We start from the raw sequence: 26,953 nt of genomic DNA, 5'->3' as shown, positions 1-26,953 counted from the left end.
TAAGAGCGGAGCATGCCTAATTCTGTTGTTATTAAACTCCACTAAGCATTTAACTAATGTAGTAGTTTCCGGGTTCCGCGAACACGTCTGTGGGTACGGATCGCGCTGTTTCGCTTTGCTGAAATGTAAGATCAATAAGTAAACGGGGATCAGTTAAATAAGACGATCGTGACGGCCAGATGGACGCGTTTTGCTTTCTATTTGAGATCTGCATTTCCGTTTTGGAGCTGCCGGTCAGAGTGCCCTGCATCACCCTATAATAAAGCGTCGGTAATTGCGCTTGTGCATTGCTGATTATTACCGAGCTGCCAGTGATGATACAGGTGCCAGCTCATAAGAGAAACTATGCCGGTGCGTAACGGATACAACCTTGTGGATGACATAGGGGACTCGCAAATACCTATTCAAAATGAAGAGGCTTTCCAGCATGGCATTCACTTTCAAGCCAAGGTGAGCTTCCCATATGTTATCTTGTATTGGTGCCGTTTCATGAAATGTATTATTTAACGAAACCTGTCACATCCAACATGAACAGTATAGACTGATCTGCAGTAACTGTAAAAAGCATTGATCAGTTTCGATTGTTTTTTTTAAAATGCTGGTTGCACTAGGATTCAATAGACGAAAGCATCGGTTTTAATACTCCTTGCAGACTAAACGGATATGCATATACACGGCATTCAGTATGAGTATAGTTATTTGGTGAGTTTGATTTAAGGTTAAATGTATTGTTAAAGAGACTAAATATATCGCATATCGCGATGACGGCAGAAACATTGACGTGTAAATATAAAATACTGGCATAGGCCTATTAATGAGTGTATCTAATTCATGTAAGTTAAACCCTGCGGTCAACACCACACCCTTATGCGTACTTTGAATTTAGTTTTCCTTTGCTTGGGAAGTGATTATGGATTTATTTTTTACATTGTCGAATTTGCAAAGAGGAGTAATATAGTCGCCTAATAGAAAAAAAGTGTAAAATATTGCACAACAATTTGTCGGGATACTTACCGTGAAGTTAACAGAAAAAACTGGTGAATAGTTTAAGATTTTTTAATTTTGGGCAGTAGAGTAATGAAAGGAAATAGGCCTACATCTAAAACCAGATTCAGTCTTTGCAGTGGCCATTATTATATTATTATAACATTCAGAACAAAGTAACGTTAATTTCACAGTCAACCCAATGGTTCACCAAGAATTTTGGAAATACAAATGAATAAACACCTGGTTGTTTATTCTCCCATGCGTTTAAGCGGAGAAAGCGCGCAGCTGCCTGTTTAATTTGTCTGAGGTTTGAGGCTGGATACGCATTTTGGACACGGGTGTGCCGCATGTATGTAAGTAACCCTACGGCGCATATATTGCCATTTATGGAGAGTGGCTTGATAGATAAATGTCATTTGAATGATTATTTAACTTTAAGTCACTCATTTTATGGAGGTTAAAATTAAGGCCCATCGGAGCCGGGATTCGAACCAGCAGCTAACTGAATATATAGACACCAAGTCTTTCCCACTGAGCTACACTTTCCGAGCAGCTCCAAGTACTGTATCTTTGTAACAATACAGTATCCGCGGCTGTGTGTATGATGTGTATGGTGGCCGAAACCGCGGATAAATCGAACCATCCGCGGACCTTATGTATAACGTGATTTTTGTGTACATGTATATAGATATGATAAAGTTTAATTGGTAAATTACGCACAGCAAGACGTTGTCAACATCAAATACAGTATTAATAAAGTACGTATACATTAAACATTATTATAGGCCTACAGTCCCGTTCAGCACTGTATTCTCTTTTTAGCCTGATTCTCAAGAAGGCTGGGGATTTGACCACGTTACTGCCTGTACTCGCGTGGTGTAAACTTATGAACCGTTTATTTATGGAATTTACCCATTTATTTTGGATAACTGATACCACAATCACGAAAACCGCAGCTACTGGGTTCCAGTCTACTTATAATCAAAGCAAAACTGTATTTTTCTTTAGAAAAAGCCATAAAAGTAGGCGTAGATTAAAAAAAACCTCTTAAAAATACAGTTTCGCACCCATTATGGTTCCATGCATTGTGACTGTGATAGCTCAGAGGATCCCCGGACATGATATCTTTGTTGAGTACAAGAGCAACTGACCAGATGTAGCAGCATTTTTTTAAAATATTTACAGAAATATTTCTGGTTCTTGTTGGCTGGAGAACCCTGAGCCCTGAGTATTTGGTGTTATAAAATGTGTCTGAGGTCGGGGTGCACACTGCACTGGATTGTGTGCTTGCTGTGTGCAGCCCTATGTGTCTGAGGTCGGGGTGCACACCGCACTGGATTGTGTGCTTGCTGTGTGCAGCCCTCTCCCTCTTTTGCTCTGCAGTACGTGGGCAGCCTGAACATGCCGAGGCCCAGCAGCCGCGTGGAGATCCTGGCGGCCATGCGGAGGATCAGGGTAAGCGCAGCCCCCACCCCCCGCACAGCCCCTCGCTACAGGTGTACCAAGAACCTTTTCATCCACTCTCAGTGCTATTTTACTGTTACATTGCGATGTCCTGGAAGTTAAGTAAATTGCATAATATCATGCCAGTATCGGTTCTGAATAACCAAGGAAGATAACCCACATTTATCTAAAATATTGCTTGCAGCTTGTTTTACTGCCTGGGATAGGGTCCTAGCTCACCACGACCCCATACTGGAGTGTTTTGAAGATGGATGCATTGATTACGTGAACATAGTGGTGTGTCTACAATGTTTGATTATTTTGACCAAATTCAAAAATAGAGAATGCATATTTAAGCCATGTGATTATTAGAAAGGAAGATAAATAGATTTAATCTCACCAATGCTGCTCTGCTTTAATAAAGTATCGTGTTATTCGTAAGATACCATGGTAAAGGACATTAGTTTATTTTCTGCAGCATCTGTTTGCCATTCCAGGCACGGTGGCCTCCTCTGTACCCAGAAGGAGCCCCACTGATTTTAATGAGATTGAATCTTGCACATGAAGGAGTGGTTTTAGCAGAGTCTATGCTCTGCTATTATGCCTAGCTGGAAAATCGGGGGGAAGTACAAACTAGGAATTCACACATGCCCACGCACATACACACACACAGTCTCTCATCAAGACCCAGCACATCTTCTGAAGTGTTTCCAGTAAAGTGTCCCTAGATGGGAAATGCTACATGCAGGATGCAACACAAACAATATCCTTCTCTAGTGAGAACAGCCCCCTAACTGAGATCAGTGTTCCCCCTGTAGATTTCTGACACAACACATTAAAGCATTAAGACCTTTTAGAGGCAGCTGGCTTTATGTTCTGTTTGTTCCCAGTGTGCATTGCTAGTGCTGTGTGCTGACATTTAAACACAACGAGATGCCGCCTTCATCTTGCAGCCCAAGCAGTGTATGTCCTCTATGCCACGTCTCTACTGTACAATCCAACAGATCCTAAAAAAGATGTATTCTGCAGTTATAGTTTTATTTTTGTTATTATTTATCATAGCTCAGTAAATGTTTTCCATTCCTTGGTGTCAGTATTTTTCCTCTGCAGTTATACATGTGATGAAAGTGCATGAAAGTAGTTCCTGTGTTTGTGCGAGAACGTGTGAAGGAAGCAGCATGTCTGCAGTTTGCCCTTGGTAAGGGACGCGAGATCAGCTGCAGCACAGTTTAGGGGTCTTTCAGACTGAGATTTACAGAGCCCCCGTCCGCCAAGCCGCAGCCCCGCCCCCAGCTGTACCAGCGCCAACACAATTTGAATCTGAGCCCCATGCAGCTTCTTTTTGTCCGCCCTCCTCAGCCAGTGACCGCTGTGCCAATGGCTGTTGCCTAGTCCTCATGCACTGCCTCTGAAATAATCCACGGCCATATTCACAGGCTCCAGTTCTCCACACCGGGATGATGTCTGCCGAGAGATTTTTCCCTGTGTTATTCTTGCAGATCAGTTTCTGCTCAGATGACCACAACATCGCTCACGGTACTTAGCATACTTGTGCTCGAGCTATTACAATTGTTTTTACCTTTTTTTGCGTGGTTGTTGGAGATTTCTGGAAATAGCAACACACACCTCACTTGCTTGTTCTCTGGGAGTCCTGAGGCAGATGATGACCAGAAACACTTACCCTCCTGATTCTTCAGCATTTTACCAGGTGCTAAAGACATCATCCCCAGCTTCTGGTGTTGAAATGATGTGTCAGGACATCCAATCCAATAGGTCCAGTAAGACCATGAATTAATACTGTGGTGTCTTAAGAAAATGTGCTGACATACCTAAAAGGCATAATTATTTATTTAACAGAAATAATATGCATCCATCTTCCAGTTGCCAATCCAGGACAAGGTCACAGGGAGGCTATTACAGGCAATATGCCCTGGAGAACATAACAGTCCATCAAACACAAACTATGGGTAATCTAGAGATAGCGCTTCACCTAGCTGTATGTTTTTGGGGGAAGCCATGTACAAGACAGAGAACAAAAAGGGTGGGATTCAAACCCTCAGCTCGGGAGGTGTGCAGTGGTGACCAAATAAAATACAGTTCAACTATATTTAATTCTATACTGAAATAATTAATAACTTGCATGGAATAACAATATTTTGTGTTGATTTGACATATACTTTTATGTACGAGAATAGTTACATTATGAATTTGAAAACTGGTTTCTTGTTGATTTACAGATGAAACCTCACTTTCACTACAGTATATAAAGCAGATGACTCCAAATTGAAAGCCAGCCCTTGACTGTTTGTGAGACGCTGTGACTTTGGCAGCTGCAGTACGCTGTGTTCTTTTCAGCTGCACTAATTCAGTAAATCGCCTGGCAGCTCCCATTTATGGCCTCAGTACTGCCAGCATCCCACAAGGCTGTGCTCACCTCAGTGACTTGTCGGTGAATTCATTAGTGAATTGAACCAAGCAATGAAAAAAATATTCAAGATGATCCTCACAGAACTGAAAAACATAGTGCTGTTGCTTTTGAGACACACACACACACACAGGTTTGTAATTATATCTTTGTGGGGACTCTCCATTCATTTCTATGGGGAAAACTCTAATCCCAACATGACAACCTTAACCCCTATCCAGCCCTGACCTTAACCATAAGTAATCAAACAAAATACGAGACTTTGGGCATTTTTAGTTTTTTGATTGCATTCACAGATCTTTGTGGGGACCTGAAAAATGGTCCCCACAACGTCAAAAAAACAGGTCTTTATTACATTGTGGGGGATATTTGGTCCCCACAATGTAACATAAACCTAATCCACACACACAAATAATTTATTCTAATTGACACACACACATTTTTTGAAACATATTGAAATATATTGAATATGACAATTGGCTAAAAGGAAAATTTAAATGGCAGACAAGCAGAATTGTTCTCAGTTGGCTGGGAGAAGCACCTGGCATGATGCTTCTTTGATGCCTTTAAACCTTAAAGATGAAGCTCAGACATCAGAGGAACCAACCAGGTGACAGCAGAATCTCTGCTTCCTATTATGAACCCAGTCACATCATGGGTGAATCTCAAAATGCGTACTTGACCATGTGTTTTACATCATCTTCCATTGCCTAAGACCAGTTCCAATACTCAAGAACAAAAGTACAGGGGATGGTGAAAATCCCTGATGTTGTTCTTGCCCCAAATATCAAAGACACATTGGCCTCATCCTTGCCAATTGTGACAAAGCCCATGATTCCTTGCGCCCCAAGTTCTTTCTTAGCAGACAAGGTACCAAGACCGGTCTTTCCAAGACTACAAGTACGGTCTTTGCATTGCTGGCATTGAGAAACACCCCATGTATGTCATTGGTGCACTGGACATGTCTTTCTGGCAGTCCATCTCCTACATCTTCAAATAGAGCAAATTCCTGGGTGTGTGTTTTTCTCCTAGAATGAATTCAAAGCAAAGTGCATTAAAAAGAAGAAGGTGAACATTGTCATATCTGTGGATGGAGTGAAGGTAGTTCTTTGGAAGAAACAGAAGGTAAGGTCTCGCCAGTCGGGTGGTAAGAATCTAATGGTGTAATAGCCCATAATCTTTTATGTAGTCAGTATCACGGGAAGGGGCTCAATGACAGATAATATTTGCAGTTTGTGGATTCATAACAAAGACGTGTTACTTTGTGATGCTCGTGAAAACATTGCGCAGCTTCAGTGGTTCACCAGCTCGAGGTACAGTACAGTACAATATATAGCAACTCTTATTGTTACTGCTTAAATATTATTGTGATTATGCACTGTATTATTTTCTGACTTACCTATAAATTTGACTTGTTCGTAAGTTGGGGACCACTTGTATCAGAGAATGATTTGCCTTCTGTTGCCTGGTTAAAATTTAAAAACATACATTGTCAAAGGCTTCAGATGTTTCTCTTCCTATACCATTAACACCTGCCTATCTTTATAGAGGAAGGAGTGGACTTGGGACGAGGCCAAAATGCTGGTGATGCATGACCCAATATACAGGTAAGTCTATGGAGTTACTGGAAAACAGCCTTGGGTAAGACTGCATGGCATCACATGTTACATGTTGATTGTTACTGGGAATTTGGTGGTCTGCCTTGTGGCCTTATTCTGAACGGGAAGTGTGATTCAGGGCTTCATATAAACCAGGGGTGGGCAATCTTATCCAGGAAGGGTCATTGTATATGTGGGTTTTTTCTGCAACTCCCTAATTAGATTACTCATTAGAGGACTGATTGGCTGAAGAGTCCTCACACCTGGGTTTGAACAGCAGACCTAAAGGTTACCCCAAACACCTGCACACACACCGTCCCTTTGCAGATAAGATTGCCCACCCCTGCAGTCAGCAGCCCCGAGTCCTGGCATTTGTCAGTCCTATGGCTTTCTGTCCATGAAATGAGGAACCATTGGTTGGTCAACCTTGCAGCAAGGGTGGGATTATCCGTTCTGGGATGTTGTCTAAATTTTTGTCAGATATTGACTCTTTGAGCGTGGTCATGTGATTTGGTGAGCTGTAATGGGGCTTATAAGCTTTTATTTCACAGACTGGATTTTCTGTTGGATAGCAGGTTTTATGGGGGGTGCTCTCTACCAGTACTGAACAGGGTAAAGAGGCCCTGACAAAAGGCAACTGAATTTTCTTGTTTCTTGCTTATTACACACTGACCCTCTAAGTTAGTCTGCCATCTAGTGGAAAGTATGAGAGAAAAGCATAAGATCATGGTGCCTCAGGTTGCAGGTGGGCAATCTTATCCAAGAAGGGCCGTTGTGCATGCGGGTTGTATTATGGTATTATGGAAATGTGCTCAGCAAATGAAATACAGCTGCAGAGATTTCTTAAAACCCTTTACAGGATTTTCTATGTGTCCCATGACTCCCGTGAGCTGAAGATCTTCAGCTACATTGCCCGGGATGGATCCAGCAGCTCCTTCCGATGCAACGTGTTCAAAACAAAGAAGAAGGTAAGGGCTTGCACACTTGCTGTGACAGCTAGAGACAATCTTCTTTAGCCTGAAGCTCACAGGTGAGGATGATATGTGTGTGTGCTTGTGCCACCCCTAGGCCCAGGCAGTGTGCATCGTGCGGACGCTGGGCCAAGCCTTCGAGGTGTGTCACCAGCTGAGTCTGCAGCGAACCCAGCAGCAGGGCGAGAACCAGGCTGACAGGGAGAGCGAGGAGGCGTCGACAGAGGGTGAGGGTTAGGGTGCTTTCTGCACTTTTCCTCCATCCTGCTGTAAGAACACCCCAGTGCCTATTAAAAAGGCATGCAGCAAGGAACAATCCTAGGAACTGATAATCAAAGTGATATGATACAGAGTAAGTTCTTATGGACTCTTTTGAAATTAGTTCCTTTATTCATTGTTTTCTCTTTAATGGCAGTAAAATATTATACTGTTTCTTTGGGAAAATCTGTCAAGTTAAATATAGGAAATTCTTACAGAGATATCACTCTGGGTCAAAGGTCATCAGTGGACTAGAGGGGAAAATGATGAAAAAAACGGAACAGAGAAGAAGCTTCTTAAAGTGGTGATTGGAGAGGATCCTGGGATCCTGGAGGCTGAGTCCAGCTATGTCCTTAAAGGCTGGGATTTACAGGTGAGGCCTCTTCTACCAATGGTAATATAAAATACAAAATAGATCTAGTGTTAGCTCTGAGATCCAGTTCCAATTAGATGATTCACAACAGGGAACAATAAGCACCAAAAAGTAATCTAGGGATCATCGTCAACGCACAAGCCTAGTGCAAAGCCAATCCGGAGCAAAATTAATACCAAATACAAATCAAGTGCAACAAGTAAAATTCAGGAAAAACAAGTCAACAGAACACTTGATACCTCACAAAGAGGCTTTGTCAGAATTAGTCCCAAGACCTGCCTTTGTTAATTATTAAATGTGCAAGATGTGTATTTATCATTCCGGAGAGACGGGTGTGGTCTGGCTGCGCGTGGGTGCTGGGACAGCTGACTGGAGAAGGGTGTTACAGGTAACAAGCCAGGAATACCTGAATCCCATTAAATACAATCTGACAATAGCATTTTAATCTAAGGAACATTAGGGATACTTATGATGCTGCTCTGCACCTTTTTCATGCCTTTTTATTCCAGTGGTGCTCCTGCAGAATCACATGTATATTATCTCGTAACAAAAGCACCTGGACCTAACATTGACTGCCCTAATGTTGTGAGGTTCTTCTGAAATTCCCTCACAATAAAGCTGGTATATATGGGAAGTCCTCAGGGTTGATGGTGAGTGACCTGGAGAGCCCTGTGAAAATGGCCCATGTGTCAGTTTACATTTGCTTAAAGTAGCCGTGAAACTTCCAGGCATTGTGTGTTTTGATGGATCCCTCAGCCCCCTGTGGAGATGCCCACCCTCTGAACCTGGCACCAGTTTGGACAGTGATCAGCCTTCCTTCACTCTCGTAAAGTAAATTGAATTGCATAATACATTTGGACCACTCGTCTGGCAGTCGGGGCAGTATTAGTCCAACAGTTGAGTGCAGATTCAGTTTGAACTCCCTGTATTCAGCCAGCATCTCTGACCTTTTACGGCGGGACACTTTGCCCCTCGTTTTTTGATACCTGTTATGAAGTCTAAAACCATCTGTCACTTTTCCCTTCCTTCTTTTGTGCCCAATAGCAGATTATCTGTATAATGCTGGCTCAGTGGTGCCACAGTAGGATTAGGTACAATGTTACAGCGCCATCTGCTGGCTCATTACAGCAAGCACCGTTCCTAAACTGCAGTCAATCTTGCATCCTTACTAATGGTACAATTTTCACAAGAGTATATTGTTGTTGTAATGGGTCACAACTGGCCTGGAACCATCTCCTGGATAAGTGGTTATGACTCCATGATCCTGTACTGACGTGCAGTAAGAAAGACGGATGAATATTGCTGTGCTACTGGCATCCCGTGCAGGATTTCCTCTGTCATACATCCATTCTGAATTTATGTGATGCAATATCCATCCAACCAGCCATCTTCCATAACCCTTTATCAAGTACATTGGCACAGGGAGCCAATCCAAAGAAGCATTTCGCAATGAATATCACAGGTCACGCACATAATGTACTAAGAGCAATTCTGAGACACTAGTTTGCCTATATGTCATACAGAGATGCACATAGTTCCTAACCAGCAGTTACCACCTTGACCAGCAGAGGGTGCATGTGCACATTTTCAGCATGATAGACTGTGGGGTGGAAACAGAAAGAGGGATTCTTACTACAAAAACAGCCTCACAGATGGAGCTAGGGCCCTGGAGGCACGAAGTGACAGGAAAAACTCTTCTAACACTGACCATTATTTACCTACTACGGGAGTTTTGCACCTGAGACTGCTGGGGAAAATGCATGCTGTCAGACATGCCATTCTGTGAAACTGACCCATATTTTCTCACAACTACAGATTAATTAAACTATACCTGACCTTTGTTCCAGGTCTGAGCCCTGCCCAGTTCTGCAGCATATTTCAGGCACACAGCCCTGGTTAGCTTAGCAGACTGCAGTGTCTTGGCATGGAGCAGAGAGATACCCACCACTACGAAAAATGCTGATGCTGCCTGGGTACCCCGCTGCCCCCACTCATTAACCCTTTACTGCTTTCAGCCCATCCATCATTTCTCTGTCTCCCTGCTGAGGAGACCTGAAAAATGCCAGAGTAGCAGAAAGCAAAAAGATAGGCAGTTTGCCCCCTTCTTATTGGTGCACTATTGCAGAAGCAGCAAGGCCTTGTGAGTTTGCCAGTGAGGTGACCATGACCCCTTGTGACCCCAGCCATTGTGCTGATCAGGCTGGGGGAGACAGATGGAAGTCAGTGCACTGGTAGCCCATGGTCTGTCACCGTACCAAAAATATAATGGGTGTGTCAGAGGATAATGCTTAAGTCATGTCTGTAAGCAGTGGAGAGGGTGAGGATGTCCCAGGGTGGACTGGAGTTCGGGGTAAAGCCTGCCTTTCAACTGTAAGCCAGTCATTGCTAATTAATAGTTGTTGGTTACTGGTTAATGACCATTGGCCTGTGATGATTTAGGATGACGAAATGATATAAAACAGGTTCTCGTCATTTGAAGAAGTCGCTGCGGAAAATCTGCACGTCAATCTGCAAGGGATTGCTGGGATTGCTGCGAGAGAGTGGTGTTGAGCTGCAGCGATTGTTTGGGATTGTTTTTTTGGAGTGTTTTGAGTGTTTGTGTGCTTTACCTGTTTACGTGGGTGGCTGTTTATTTCTATTTATTGTTCTTATTTCGGTCAGCGTGAGTGCTTGTCTGTCCTGTCTGTTAATCAACAGCGCGATTATTACCGACAGAGAGCTGCGGGTGTCGCGTGCGCGGCGTTTTTCTGTCCGCGTTTAAACTCCGTAACAAACACCCGCGGGGCGATTATAACTAATAACATCTAACGTCGGTATCGCTACCAAGCGTCGGAAAAGGACAGTTGCTCCTGAGCTTTGCTCGGTCGCCAGTCGGGGCCGGGAGGACATTTTCCACTTTTTTCCCGCTCCGGCAGTAGCCTGCTGTGAGGGGGTTTTTGTGGTTTTTCGACCTCCCAAGAGCAACTTCGATTTCGCCTTGTTTTTAGTTCATACTTGGTTCAGGCAGAAGTTCTTCTGGTAAGTAGTAGTAAGTTTATCAGGTTTAAAATTTTTAATAAAATAATAATTAAGTTCCGTTTTAACACAAGTAATAACTTATTTTAGTGTACTCCGCACGTTACTGCATTTATTGTTACGCAAATTAATCTTTATAGTTAAATACACTATATAAATTTACTGGGTTGGGAGTACGGGGTCATAGTGAGTTAGTTAATTATGGGGCCAGCTCAGTGTTGCGTTTGCAAGATGTTTGCCCTTCTGGACGTTAGTGTCCAGTCGGACTTCATCTGCGAGCGATGTAAGCTAGTGGACTCACTCATGGTCAAGGTTCGCGACCTTGAGGAGCAACTGGCTCGCATCCAATGCAACAGTGAGTTAGATGAGCTAGTTGATACGCCGTTTAGGGAGACGGTGTGTACGCCACTAACGGGGGGGAGGGAGAATGAAGAGCAGAGAGGTCGAGAGAGCTGGGTGACCGTAGGTCGTAGACGCAGGAAAAGGCGTACACACGTTACAGAGGCGGCATCACCTGAGGTGTCTGTGTCTAACAGGTTTCAGGTGCTTCCAGCTTTAGAGCCGGAAGGGACTGGGGAAGCAGGTGGGCCCTTGGGCACTGAGGAGCCCCCTCCCCCCAGAAAGAGGGAGGTTGTGGTAGTGGGGGATTCAATTATTAGGGGAGTAGACAGTTATGTGTGCACGCGTGATAGAGGGTCCCGTACGGTGTCTTGCCTGCCTGGTGCCCAGGTAGGAGACCTTCCAGATCGTGTGGACAAGCTTTTGGCCCCAGCTGGGGTGGATCCAGTTGTCGTGGTGCATGTTGGCACCAACGACATAGGCAAGGGTAGAAGGGCTGTTCTGCAGGATAAATTTATAGAAGTCGCCAATAAGCTTAGAAGCAGAACGTCCATGGTGGTATTTTCCGAAATACTCCCCGTGCCACGCGCAAGTGAGGCTAAGTTAGCTGAGATAAGGAGATTAAATGCGTGGCTAAAAGGATGGTGTAGGAAAGAGGGGTTTAGGTTTATGGGGCACTGGAGGACCTTCTGGAACAGGTGGGACCTGTTCAAGCCGGATGGGTTGCATCTGAACCGGAGGGGAACCAGTGTACTGGGAAGGCGTATTTGTAGAGTAGTTGAGGAATGTTTAAACTAGGGACTGGGGGGGCAGGGAGGTTAGTTAAGTATGTAACTGGGGGGAAACGGAAAGCCCAAAAAAATCATATTATAAGTAGGCACTGTAATAAGCCTACCCTTTGTTGTCTGTATTTAAACGCCAGGAGTATTAGGAATAAAATTCATGATTTAGAGGCTCTTATCTCATCGGACTCTTATGATATTATAGCAATAACTGAAACGTGGTTGAGTGATAAGGATGGACAAGAATATAATATGGATGGTTACACATTGTTCCGTAAAGACCGTATAGGTAAGAAGGGAGGTGGTGTTGCAGTATATGTAAAGGAAATCTTGCAGGCAAGGGAGCTTACTGATATAAGTAAAAGTACGGAAGCTATATGGGTAAAATTAGATGCTACAAACTCAAATAGCCTAATTGTCGGTGTTTGTTACAGAGCACCCAATGTAGCTGCTGAGGAAAGCAGATTGTTATACAGTGATATTAGGATTATGAGCAATAAAAATGATGTGGTAGTTATGGGTGATTTTAATCTACCGGGGATACAGTGGGACATTGTTGCTGGCTCTTCTGAAAATGAACTTGAGATGGTGGAATTAGTACAGGATTGTTTTTTTACTCAGTTTGTTAACACCCCTACCAGGGGAGATGCCATTCTTGATCTTGTTTTGTCTAATAACCAGGACAGGATTGGTAAATTAGATGTTTTAGAACCACTTGACAGTAGCGATCATAACATGGTTAAATTTGAGGTTAAGTTTAGTGCCCGAAGAGCAAAGTCCAAATCAAAAATATATAATGTTAGGAAGGCTAACTTCAATTGTATGAGATTAAAACTAGAAACCGTGAACTGGATGGAGTTAAATAACAAAACTGTTGAAGAGGCATGGGAATTTTTTAAAAGCACATTATTGCAAGTACAAGAGGACTTCATACCTGTTTCTAGCAAGAATAAATCTAGGAAATTGCAACCTAGGTGGTTTAATAGGGACATAAAGTATAAAGTAAGGAGGAAAAGGGCTTTGTTCCAGAGATGGAAAATAACTGATGATGACATAATAAAGCAAGAGTATCTAAATCTACAGGCTGAATTAAAAAATGACATTAGACGAGCTAAAAGGAATGTCGAAAGGAAGATCGCATTGGAGGCTAAGGATGACGTTAAAAGTTTCTTCCAGTATTTTAACTCTAAAAGAGCTCTAAAAGCTGAAATTACTAATCTGCAGGATAGTAAGGGTCTTATAATTGAAAACGACATTGACATAGTAAATGAGTTCAATGATAGTTTTGCACGGGTATTCACTGTCGAGGACACTAGTAACTTACCAGTTCTTATTACTAATTCAACATCGTCTATAACTAATATATATATAACTGAAGCTGATGTTTTGCAAAGCCTAGCTAAGCTCAAAATAAATAAATCACAGGGCCCTGATGGCATCTTACCTATAGTGTTAAAAGAGATGAGGGATATTATTTGCCGACCCTTAACATTACTGTTTCAAAAATCCTTATCTGAAGGTGTGGTACCTTCTGATTGGAAGCATGCCAACATAACGCCCATTTTCAAAAAAGGGGATAGAAGTAATTTGTCAAACTATAGGCCAATCAGTCTAACTTGTATAACTGGTAAAGTTATGGAGGCTATAATCAAAGAGAAAATGGTAGATTACCTGGACTCAAATAACATTTTGAGGGATAGCCAGCATGGATTTAGGAGAGGTAGATCCTGTTTAACAAATCTGTTGGAGTTTTTTGAGGAAGCTACTCAGGAAGTTGATGATAAGAAGGCCTATGATGTCATCTATTTAGATTTCCAAAAGGCTTTTGATGTTGTTCCCCACAAGAGGCTCTCACTTAAACTCAAAGCGACAGGTATTTTAGGAACTGTAGCGACTTGGATTGATAACTGGTTAACGGATAGGAAGCAGCGAGTAGTTATAAGAGGCTCGATGTCACAGTGGGCCTGCGTTCATAGTGGGGTACCGCAGGGTTCAATTTTAGGACCACTTTTGTTCCTAATTTACATAAATGATATAGACACCAATATATACAGTAAACTGGTGAAATTTGCAGATGACACCAAGGTGGGTGGTGTAGCAGATACTGAACTAGCGGCTCAGCAGCTACAGCGGGATCTTAATTTAATTAGTGACTGGGCTGACACCTGGCAGATGAAATTTAACATAGACAAATGTAAGGTACTCCATGTAGGGAGCAGAAATATAAAGTACAGGTATTTTATGGGACCTACTGAAATAAAGGTAGCTGATTATGAGAAAGACCTTGGTGTGTATGTTGATGCTTCCATGTCTCATTCTCGCCAGTGTGGGGAAGCAATAAAAAAGGCCAATAGGATGTTGGGGTACATCTCCAGGTGTGTGGAGTTTAAGTCAAGGGAGGTAATGCTAAGATTATACAATTCCTTGGTGAGACCTCACCTAGAATATTGTGTACAGGTTTGGTCACCATATCTTAAAAAGGACATAGCGGCCTTAGAAAAGGTGCAGCGTAGGGCCACAAGAATGATTCCTGGTCTTAGAGGAATGTCATACGAGGAAAGGTTATTTGAGCTAAATCTGTTCAGCCTCAAGCAAAGGAGACTGAGGGGGGACATGATCCAGGTCTATAAGATTCTAACAGGTTTGGATGCTGTTCAACCGAATAGTTACTTCAGCATTAGTTCAAATACAAGAACTCGTGGCCATAGGTGGAAATTAGCGGGAGAACATTTCAAACTGGATTTAAGGAAGCACTTCTTTACACAGCGTGTAGTCAGAGTATGGAATAGTCTTCCTGATAACGTAGTGCAAGCTGAATCCTTGGGTTCCTTTAAATCAGAGCTAGATAAGATTTTAACAACTCTGAGCTATTAGTTAAGTTCTCCCCAAGCGAGCTCGATGGGCCGAATGGCCTCCTCTCGTTTGTATAGTTCTTATGTTCTTATGTTCTTATGAGAGTTTTGGAGGTGTGTTTAATTCTTAATAAACTTTTAGCAAAACCTCCATCATGTTCTTTTACGCCTTGTGTCACATAGACCTATTTGCTGTAGTTACAGATCTGACAATTTTTAGTTTCAAAGTGATGAGTGATAGTAAGTGTAATAATATTTGATATTCAAGGATGTAGTAGATGTACAATATCAGTCGTTGTCTTCAGGGAGTTGTTTATATATTGTGAATATATTTGTTGTATTTGGAAGTTTAGCTTCTAAATTATGAAGCATAAAAATGAGGGATATGAGAAACTATACCCAGTACAGGGGCATCTCAGTGTTTCCTGCGATTATCATTCGCCTCTGAAACCCAGGCTGAGGTTTGCTGTGCTGTTTCATATCAAGTCAGCAGGTAATATTTTTAGCATGAGAGGTACAATTTGGTTCTGAGATCCTCTGGGGGAAAAAAAGAAAAAAAAACTACTGCTTCACACACTCTGTCAGATACTTAGAGACACAGAAAAATCCACTGAGAGAAAACCCCACTGTGCTGGGGAATATCGCTGTTACAGTACAGGCGGAAATGACCTGTCATCCTGCAGACGCGCTTGGCTCACTCAGACCCTGTGAATCCTCACTGCCATATCCACAGTCCACTATTCGCTGGCCTGTATCACATTAGCCCACCTTTAAAGCGCTGATCACACAGTGAACCTGAAATGCTGTATACTACTTGTCTGTGTTTCATTGTTCTTTTCACACAGCAGGAGAGGGGAAATTCAAACCAACTGCTTCCCACATCACTTGTGTCAGAGCAGCCGCTCCAGGAAATCTGTTTTGTTTCATTTGATTTAAAATTATTGTCAGATTTGTGTTTCTTTGGCCTTCAGGATAGCGAGCGGGATCTGCTGAGCATGGAGGGGGCCCTGTGTTCCCTGTCTCCCAGTGACCCTGCAGCCTCCACTCACCTTTCACTGTCCAGCCAGCACCACCTGCATCTTCTCCAGCACCAGCTCCTCCAGCAGCAAACTCAGACGCATGTGGCCCTTGCCCAGGTAGATGAAAAAAATAAACTGGCTGAAGGTCCGCATGAATCACATGGTGCCTGTGAAGGCATGGCTTGGTGGAGCTGAAACGAGTCTTACTGTTTTCGGTCTTTTCATGTCTGCACATTCCGTAAGTGTAGAAATGGTATGTATGAGCTAATAATCTAATAAATGATTATGGCACTGAATGTGACCTTGTGCGGTACGCTTGGATTAGTTGGATAATAGCCATTTAACTTGCCTGTCTTCTGTAAATTTGGTATACAACGGTTCTAAAAAGTAATAACTTGTGGCCTTTGAATGTGACTTTCACATGACAAAAACTATATAAATCTTGCATATTAAAGTTTGATCATTTTAGAGATTTCAAAACTATTATTATTATTATTAGTAGTAGTATTAGTAGTTTTTTGGGGTGGCACAGTGGTGAGCACTCACACCTCTGGGACTAGGGTTCGAGTCTCCGCCCTGATTCCGCATGTGTGAGTTTGCATGTTCTCTCTGTGTGATTGTGGTGTTTCCTCTGGTTCCTCCCGCAGTCCAAAAACATGCTGAGGCTGATTGAAGTAGCCAAAGTGCGTGTGTGTATGCATGTGTACGCATGTGCCTTGAGATGGATTGTTGTCCTGTCCTGGGTTATTTCCTATCTTGTGCCTGTCGATTCCAGGATAAGCTCTGCACCCTCATGACCCTGGATAGGTGGTTATTATCAACGTTATATTGTTTTAAAAGCTTTTTGTTCTGGCACTGTTTAAGTAATTCCACATGTCTTAAATCAACACGCAAAATTAGCTGGACCAGTTCCATGCTGCAGTAGACAAATGAGAGACTGAGTGATATTAGCCAGGTCAATCTACTGTGTGAGGCTGGCAGTCACCTGATGTACGTCCAAAAATGACACACGTTCAGCTGTTTGTGAGGATTCAGACAGTGACTACTGACTGCCAATAGAGGGAGCACTTACCTCAAAGGGTGCCATTGGAAAAAGCTGGATAAGCTGGGGAAAACATGACCATTTCTCCTGTGAGATTCAGACATGCTATTCTCCAGACAGTGTTTGTAATTGTATTCTTATAATGGTCAAATGTTTTAGTGAGTGACTCCTCAGGTTGTTTGTGTTATGGCTAGATGTACAAAAGGTCACTACCCTTTGTTCTATTGTGCCCAATAACATCTAGGATGACAAAAGTGTGTATTTCATTTTGTATAACAACAATAGGGACATTCTGATGTGGCTGTCACACAGAGCCAATCCGGAGCCTGTCAGGAGAATGTCCCGCACAGCACACTCAGTTGCACACTAATACAGCCGCTGATTGGCTCTCACAGCACACTCACATGCACAGTAATACAGCTGATGATTGGCTCCCACAGCACACTCACTTGCATGCTAATACAGCCACTGATTGGCTCTCACAGCACACTCACATGCACAGTAATACAGCCGATGATTGGCTCCCACAGCACACTCACTTGCATGCTAATACAGCCGCTGATTGGCTCTCACAGCACACTCACATGCACAGTAATACAGCTGATGATTGGCTCCCACAGCACGCTCACATGCACGCTAATACAGCCAGTGATTGGCTCCCACAGCTCGCCTCTGTCACCTCCCCAGGTGCATCTCCTCCAAGGACAGCTGGCTGCTGAGGCTGCTGCCCGGCTGGAGTCTGAAAGCCAGATACAGCAGCTCCAGCTCCATAACAGGGAGCTGCTCCAGCATGTGACACTGTTGGTCAAGCAGCTCAGAGACCTGGAACGCAGAGTCCCCGATACCATCCAGGGTGAGTCCCGCCGTCATTGGGCTCTCACCTGAGGCTGCTGGCTTGCTGGTGTTTGGGCCGTTAGCGTGACTGTGCCTTGGGCTGTCTGTCATCAGATGGAGGGATCTCCAGATGGGGGTCTGCAGGGTCTCTCATCCTAAGAAACCACGGCCTAGAGAACTATGAGGCCGTCCCCTCCACCGGCCTGGTGGAGGACCCCACAAGCCCCTCAGCACCAGCGGCCCTGGCAGAGTCCTACCTCAGTCTGCTCAGTCTGGAGAACAAGGCCCAGACAGTGGCCAGGAGAGCAGATACCGACCCGGTGGGTTTGGGGGGCAGGCAGGACACAGATACCCCTGGTGCTGCAGGAAATGAGACGGTCCGGATGAACTCCCGCACCATTAGAAGAGTGACTGAATGGTAAGGGACTCTGCATGCTGTTTGCGAGGTCTCCTATAAACACTGTCACAGCTGACCATGGCAGAATGAAGAGAGAAACAACAGCTGTTCTTATGTCAAACTTCTGTATTTAAATTACAACTTTTATGAGAACTTTATGTGGGGACCCACAAACTAGGCATTTTTGGTGTAACATCAGCTTACTTTCTGGCTGAGCTTTGCTAGGGAATTAGAAACCAGGGATCCAGCAGTATTGGTTTCCTCATCAACCTTAGATGAAAGACAGGAAGGCAGGGTGTCTTCTGGTCTTTCTTCCCTCATCTTTCTCCCTCCCACCACTCACTCATCGCTCATGGTCCTAGAGGCCAATCTTACTCTCTGTGACGCAGCATGTCGGTTTCTCTGTACACTTAGTTGTTAGTCTTGTTACTGTTGTTTGTGTACTGGAGCAGCATGCTCTTCGCGGTGGTGTATGGCTCAGCTGGCTAAGGCTTTGTGTCTGTAATCAGAAGGGTGCTGATTCAAGCCTGCCCTTGGGCGTGTCTGTAGACCCTTCCACAAGGCCCTTCGTGGGCCATTTCACTCCAAAACAGATAAAAGATAATGGTTTAGAGGGGATGGATAGATAGCACTAAAGCCACCCTAACACATATCTTTTTTCAGTTTTGGAGTGACCTGCCCCTTTAACCCCCAGCTCCCCAGGTACTGGGTGGTGACTGCCCTTTTGCTGTGACCCCCCCCCCCCCCCCAAGCTTGTTCTCACCTGTATGGATAGCAAGATGGGGCAAAAAGAATTTCCCCCTGGTGATTAATAAAGTATCACTATTCCCTTCCCATTACAGCTGAAATGAACTGAGCCCCAAACATTATGTATAATGAAACGGAAGTGAAAACATAGCAGTCTAGGTTTTCATTGCCTCAGAAACGAGTGGGGCGGACCTAATATGTGTTCAATCCAGCATTGAAATTCCTGTACAGTGGAGGGGCGGGCCAGTGTGTCCTATGGTTCTACCTTTGCAGAGTGTCCTGTACTCGTACCGTAAGGAGTATGGAGGATGAACAGGTTCACTAACTGATCCCAGCTGTGTCCTCTGAGCAGAACCCATGAAATCAAGCCACATCCAGCCTCCCACTCCCACAGGACGGTTTGCGTTTCCATGTCCACAGGATCCGAAGGCGTGTGGCGCCACAGCTGTCCACAGCACTCACGCCTCTCTCTGGCCCAAGGTGCTCGTTATCTGCTCATGTGTTAAAGGGTCGCCCCAAGGTAACTGGACCTGCTCCAGCCAGCTCATGGGCTCAGGCAGTAAATCTGCCAAAAGTAGACTGAACTGGGGAGCTGCCTTCTATCTTAAAAATAAACAGCCAGATTTAAGGCGGGGTCCCACCCACTGCCTCCTGGTTGGCCCAGGTCTTAGTCACAGCTGCCAAAGTAACCAACCAGATGTCTGATGCGGATCAGAACGTTGATGAAGCAGACTGAGCTCCCAGGCTCTCCTCTTCCTTCCAGGTGATACAGGGAAAGCTGGCTTCACTGCACAAAAATCAGTTTTCCTAGTAATACATTCTTATTTCTTTGTACATTTCATCCCAGAGCGCAATTTGTCTCCCCTAATTTCCATCTATGTGACTACAAACAAATATAGTCATTTTTTGCCAGATCACATAAGAGTGCAGCATACAGTATAACAGAATTGCGGTGATTCATAGGATTAAACCCACGACCTTCTGGGCACAGATTTTAGAGTCTTAAATGTTGCCCTGTAGTATTTGTACTTTAAAGTTGGGCCTACTTATTCTGTCATAGAAAGAAATGTGTTGAATCATCGCACATGTACTCCAGTATAAGAATATATTTCTGGACTAATGCTTATTTAAATTCCCTCCATAAAACAACACTTTTTCAGTGCAGATGTGACATCATGCTACAGCAAAATAATATTCTCCAATAGAAATGCCAGTATGTAACTTACTGGTCATGGTTGCACATCTACTTATCATAAGAAAAGAATTTTACTGTAAACAGATATCCATCCAACCATCCATTTTTCATTGCTTATCCTGGACAGTTTTTTTTTGGGTGGGGGGGGTGTCCATTGTGACCCTATGCTGAATAGGCAACTATGGAAGATTGATAAATGGATGGATGAATCTTTGTGGAGGTCAGTTATGCAATCTGACATGCATGCATTGGGGTGGCTTTCATCCAAAAGGAGGCATTTGTTCCAGCCTTAGCATGGAGGACAGACCGAATGTTAGTTAATCTCTGGCAGGACAAGGCAGGAGCAGAGCCGTGGAGGACATACTGATAGGAGGAACAGCCAAGAGCCCATACGTCCCCCAAGCTGGCCACAGGATCCATCATTCCGCCTTTTTGTTTGTCTTCTGAAGGTTGTGGCCATATATCTTGCTAGTTCCACAGTGAGCTGAGAGGGTTAGTCTAATTTGCCTTTCTAAATTGGTGTAATCTGTTTGTGTATGTATGTTTATAGTCATTCACTTTAATCGTTAAGGTCATCACAGTTGTTTTGGCAATAAGTTAACTAGAGTCGTTTTGACAATTTGATTTCTTGGCAAGATAACAGTGGATTCATTTGGTACAATATGATCTTTGGGACACCACACTACGAAAGCCATTAAGAATGCCACCCTGAAAACCAGTAATCAAGAAAAGGGGCTTTGGAGAGTCTTTGGAATCTCATGATCAGGAGTGCTGTGTTTTTTTGTGTGCTCTTTCATATTTGCTGGCAGGCTTTGTGGCACATGCTCAACTGGGAGACATGTGCAAGCGTCATTGTCTGTCTTAAGATTGTTATTTTTAAGTGTGATTTGGGGTAGATTTTTTGAATTATGATTCTGGAAAAAATTGGAGAGTTCTTAGGATGGGATGTCCTGTGATATTTAGGGAACAATGACTTTTTAAAATTTCTTGAACTGCAGAAAGAACTAAATCAGCTTGGCAGTGAAAGATGCAGAACACAGCAGGGACACTCAGATCTGCTGTGGGATTTCAAATGTCTGAACTTGGATTTAAAAATCTGGCTAAAATCTGAGAAAATGAACAGGCTTTCCACCATTGTCCTCTAAAGTATTTTGTTTTCATATTCTGTTACATTTTAAAAATTTGATTTGTCTTGCAAAAAAAATCTTAATTTGTGCCATTTGAAGAAAAAATGTTTTTCTCAGATAATGTGTTTGTCAGTGATCCTTATGATAAAAAGCTGTTATAGCAGAAGTAAATGATGCAGACAAACAATGGAAATGATGTGTTTTGACAGTATCATATTTGAGTTATTGATTCCTTTTTTCTTCCAACCCATTTCCAACCATTTTCAACTATTTCTAAAAGAGGGCTGTCCAGTGGGTTAAAATTTTGTGTATATCCACAAAAACTCATTCCATTGTTCTACTTATATTGAAAAAAGCTGTTTATTAACATTCACAAAGGCACACATATGCAATCATTCCTAGTTTACGATTGTTATACATCCCACCAATTATCCAGTACAGCGTCACACAGAGCCTGGAGTCTATCCCAGGATCCACTGGGCACAATTTAGAGGAGACCCTGGACCTGAAGAGCCACACAACCAGTTACCAACATTTTAGTTTCTGTTATGTTTACTAATGATCCCATCACGCTCCTTCTATGTTTCAGAATGCGAGTCAGGTAAACTGGTGACCCTGCATCAGAAGGTCCAGAAAGTAAAAATCCAGGCCAAGATTTTGTTTCAACCAACCAGTTGAGTACTCTGTTACTGTTACTCTTTATACTCAATTAGTTGGTTGAAACAAAGTCTTGGCCTGGATTTTTACTTTCTGGACCTAAGATGTCCACCTCTGCCCTGTGCAGGATGGTGTGAGTATGTGCAGGTTTAGGTACGGCCCCTAAGGGAGCCTTGTACATTACCTTGTGCTTTGAATTTCCTATTGCAGCCTTTTGACAGCTGCAAACCTATAGGGATAAGCAAAACTGTGCATACATATATGCATGTGTGTTTATACCAATGTGCTGTAGGCAGGGGAGTTTCCAGCTATCAGAAAGTTCAGGGGTTAAGTCACGTTTTTCTGGGACTTGACTTTGTTTTTGAAGGAAGATTGGCATTGGAGCTAAAATATTGGGGGCTCGACTTAAAATACTTGGGGCTATAGCCCTAGTGATCGGACCTAATGGCACCCATGGCTTTAGGTATAAGCATAAATAATAAAAAATTAGTTTTTCAAATAATGTATTAGACATATATGCAATGGAGTGATATAAAAATGTTCTTGAAGAGGTATGTTTCTGAAAATGCTTGTTTGCAGTACATCCTGTAGCTGTGCTGGTTCACGGGTAGCTCTGGAGATGTGGAAGACCTGAAAACCTCAAGGACGACCCAGCAACATTGGTGCTGACATATCCACTATAAATCTAAGTTAATGATATGTCAGTGCTGTTTCTCTGATTTTTTTTTTTAGGTTTCACCACACTGTCCCTAAGCTGAATCCTCCTCCTCCCATCATGAACCGCAAGCGGGCAAGCAAATTAAACTTTTTGGGCCGAGCAAAATCTACTTCCAAGACTGTAGCCATCGAAATGGAGGAGAGGGTGCACCTGCAGGACATGAAGCCCTGTGATGCGTCCTCCCTCGGAAACAGTGAGAGCGAATCCTGCTCAACCAGCGAGGATTCTGGGGTGGTGAGGAGCGAGAAGTGCCCCCACTCGCCCCAACATGTGGGGCCCTTTGAGAACCAGGGGCCGTCCCTGTCTGCCGCCAGCAGCTGCAGCGGCCGGCTGGAAGACCCTGGTGCATTTAGGAGTGCCTCAGTCCCCCTTCTTCCCCCAAGTTCTGTCGTCACCCCTGGAGGCCCTGCAAGCCCATCGTCACTCTATTCCTTGGCTCACAAGACCTGTCTCCACATCAGCTTGTCAGAGGATGAGCTGATGCATGCCAAGGCACTGGATTTCAGCATCAGTAGCCGGAAGTAGCCGCCATGGAGAGATCTGATCCAGGATTCTTTTACACTCACTAACCAGAAGTCCTACACTGTATGGGAGACTCAGGCGCTAGTACAAGACTCCTTATACAATCCATTTTTATAAACTGACTTTTATATCTAAAGCCCTTAATATGATGTACATTCATGAAGTTAATGTATAGTGTAAGATAAGATTAATATGCAGTTCTTGCCAATGCTGCCCAGAAATGTTTGGACTTTATCCTGTACAGCAGTCATTCACAGCATTTCTTGGGCAGTATGTGGCCATGAAGGCCTAATTGCAAAGCGGATATCATTATTGTTATCAAAAAAAAACAAGCAGCACCCTATATAAGCAATGTCCTCCATAACAAATGCTTTGAATTAAAACAATTTGTAGCTAGCTTTCAATAACACGTTGCCCTAGGAAACACATGGGCCTCTGACAGATGCATCGATGCTGACAGGCAATCTGTTATGGTGCCAGTTACATGAGGTTATTGCTTAATTCGTATGGATGGATGGTTGTTAATTTAATATTTGAGGAATAGTAGTGGTCAGAAAGTTGAGGCAAAGCTGCATCTTGGGGAGGATAAAAGAATAAGGAAAGTAAGGTCAGAGAAGGTAGTGAGAGTATGGGGGGAGAGAGAAGATTATGGTCTTTCAGAGAGAGAAGGTAAGTTAAACTTCAGGTTAGTCCTATGGTGAGATTAAGAATTCAAGGTAAGGAAACAAAGTAGCAGTTTTGCTGGTGAGTTGCTCAGCAGCTGCACCTCTGTACCTCTGATCAGAAGGCTGCTGAATCAAGTCTCGGCAGAATAGTCACATGTCTTTGGGCCCTTAAGCAAGGCCTTCAATCTCCAGCTCCCTGGGTGCCGCCTGCTGGCTGCCCCCTTTCCCTGTGACCCCCAAACTTGCTCTCACCTGTACGGAGAGCAAGGTGAGGCAAAAGAGAATTTCCCCGCTGGGATTAATAAAGTATCACTTTTCTAATCCCTGTATTAATTTGGATTTAGTCTGAAATTGTTTGCACTGTAAATAATGATAGCATCAATAGTTCAATTGTACAGTATGTGTTAAACTAATATGAAGTATAATTATAGTATGAAGACAAGCCATGTTGGCAAGGCAGAACAGATTTAAACGATGTCATCTAGTGATATAAGGAGAACTGGGAAAATTAAAGAGATGAAAAAATCATAATCACCAATCTGTGAAGAAGAGTCTGGGTTTACGATTGATATTTTTCCCTGGCATCATCATAAATGGGTTCAGTAAAGTGGCTCCTTGATTGAAGAGATAATTGAAGGGAAAATGGTTTGTGGAAAAAAATATAAACTGACAATTATTTCTCTCCTTGAATAGCACTATCTTCATTCCAACCTAATTTCACAAAATTGCTTCTTGTCGCAGGAGATTACAGTGAGAATATAATAGCACTGCTAGGAGAAAGGCTGTGTTTATAATGAATTTGACAAGCATACGATGTGTTCCCTGTAAACACTACTGAATTCCAGTCTCCCTGTGGAACTTCCCTCCAAATCGATTCCCAGCAGAACCAAGCGGCTGCAGACTGAGACATTGAAAGGTACTAAATAGATCCATGTGAGACAGTGTTGATGGCAGGAATTCAGTCTTGAATGTTAGTTTCAGTTGCATTTGTGCTTGCATGGGATACAGGTGCATTGAAGGTGGCAGGTGGGGGCAGGACTTATAGAGGTAGTCATGTGACTGTTATTTGAAAGTAGCAGGGCAGATTCACTGGCCATGTGAAATGTGTCAGCAATAAAAAAAAATACATAGCAATAAAATGTGTGTCAGTCAAATGCTCATTTTCTTTTCCTGACCTGAACCCCTTGACCATTATTTTCAGCATGTCCAGAAGAACCAAAACCCAGCTGGGGGGGTGGGGGGGCTTGTAATTCACAGAAGCACGGCAAGGAGCTGTTGGAGCTGGATGTTTATCACTTTTCTGGGGGGGTGTCATTGATGTGATGAACTGTGAAGCGTTGGACCTGTGCTGCCCCTTTCAGGAGCATTTATGCTTCATGGAAACAAAGACTCTGTGTGACTCAGCTACAGACATCGAAGCAACCCTAAGACTGACCCAGTAAGGGACAAAGACGCAGCCGGTTTCATTCTCTCTGCATCACCTGTTCTGGGACTGTGTGTGTGTGTGTGGTGGGGGGCGGGGGATGGGGGGCAGCGTCAGGAATGGCCTCATTCACTGCTGCCTTGTGACTGATTGTAAGAAGGCAGGGAAGGCCAGAGAATGTTCCCTTTATTGTCCCTGTCTCATCCTGCTGCCCCATGAAATAAAAATGAAATACTCCATTGCAGACACGGCATGCATATTAGTTTTATTTCCATTTTTATTGAAGTCCATTAAATAAATATGAAAGATTGCCCATTACCCTTTCCTATATGCACTCATGAATCAAAACTTTAAGGTAAACTGGATATCTCTGCTACATACTTTTTATAATTTTGGACTGTGCTGAGAAGACACGTTTAAAAAGGAGTAAGATGTGCGGTCTGGCTTGGAATCGAAGTGCTGTGATTACATGTGTAAAATTGTATCAGATTCTAAAGCTCTGAGAGTATCAAAGACTCTGCTGATTGAGCTCTGAAGCCGTTGATCACGTTGCCCTGCTGCCATGTGACAGGGGGCAGCCAGGCCTGGGGGGTTCTATGTGGGCCAGCATCCTGGAGAGCGTGACCCGGCCCCTCAGTCAAGCCACTCCATTAGAAGGAAGCGGGCAAATGTGCTGCAGTCGCTGACTGGCAGTGACCTCAGTGATTATTCAGAAATGGCACTAATTAAAGCCCACGTCCTCTCAGCAAGATAGAACAAACAGCTCAGACCATCCACTTCACTTCTGGGAAGGAGGGTTTAGTGAGTGTTCTTCTGTGAGCTAGGCTGATACTCTTTTTCGTTGTTGTTTTCTTCAACTGGATCTTGTGTTCATTCCAGCTTTTGCCTGTTTTTACTTATCTATGATTAACACCAACCTTTAGTAGTTCCTGACTGCCAACAATTGTGACGGACAGGCATCCCATACAGGGTGTACCCCAGATTTGTGTCCTGTGCTGCATAGGATAGGTTCTAGACATCCTATGACCCTGGAAAGGATAATGGGATAGAAGATGGATGGATGGATGGATGGCCACTCAAATGTGCACAAGAACAAACTGTGCAGTTTCTCCCTATGTGTGGAGTCAACCATAAATCAGAATATCTCCTGCCACAATAAAGGATAGCTCTCATCTGCATGAGAAAACACTGGGTGCCTTCATGTAACTGCTGCTATCATTATTTTAGCAAGGTCTGCATTAAGGGAAATCAGCGCTATATAAAAAGATATTGCACATTCAGGTGAACACCCCCAAGATTCCAATTCCCAATAAATGGGTGCTGGGAAAATGTGTTTTCCCGATCCAAAGAGAACTTTCATATTCCACTAATTTAACATGTTTGTTCTTGGATTAATATGGGGATTTGTGATAGGAATCCATGTCTGCTGAATGGATTATGATTTCAATAAACACGAGTTGAAAACAACATGAAATGAATAAGCTAGCCATGTTACTTTAGCTCAATTACTGTTCACCCATCCATCCATCCATACATTTTCTGCAACAGCTTATCCTATTAACTC

General features: G+C 43.4%; 1 protein-coding gene across 4 annotated transcripts; it reads left to right on the top strand.

The window, feature by feature from the left end:
• Window positions 1-24,287, top strand: LOC111855440 (carboxyl-terminal PDZ ligand of neuronal nitric oxide synthase protein-like). Of its 4 annotated transcripts, none has more exons than XM_072703031.1 (12): window positions 1-450; window positions 1,257-1,340; window positions 2,371-2,442; window positions 5,888-5,980; window positions 6,404-6,462; window positions 7,313-7,421; window positions 7,522-7,651; window positions 7,901-8,055; window positions 16,015-16,179; window positions 17,792-17,957; window positions 18,053-18,356; window positions 22,794-24,287. In XM_072703031.1, exons 1-12 carry the CDS (start codon window positions 346-348, stop codon window positions 23,302-23,304), a joined length of 1,953 nt encoding a protein of 650 aa, XP_072559132.1. In that variant the 5' UTR covers window positions 1-345; the 3' UTR covers window positions 23,305-24,287. The 4 variants fall into 4 exon arrangements, with proteins under 4 accessions (XP_072559132.1, XP_072559135.1, XP_072559136.1 ...); XM_072703034.1 differs by having other exon boundaries at window positions 2-450; window positions 7,922-8,055; XM_072703035.1 differs by lacking the exon at window positions 1,257-1,340 and having other exon boundaries at window positions 3-450.
• Window positions 24,288-26,953: the final 2,666 nt, after the last annotated feature.

The sequence above is a fragment of the Paramormyrops kingsleyae genome, chromosome 2 (assembly GCF_048594095.1).
Source record: "Paramormyrops kingsleyae isolate MSU_618 chromosome 2, PKINGS_0.4, whole genome shotgun sequence".
Taxonomy (NCBI): Eukaryota; Metazoa; Chordata; class Actinopteri; order Osteoglossiformes; family Mormyridae; genus Paramormyrops; species Paramormyrops kingsleyae.
This window is presented reverse-complemented; position numbering and strand designations above follow the sequence as displayed.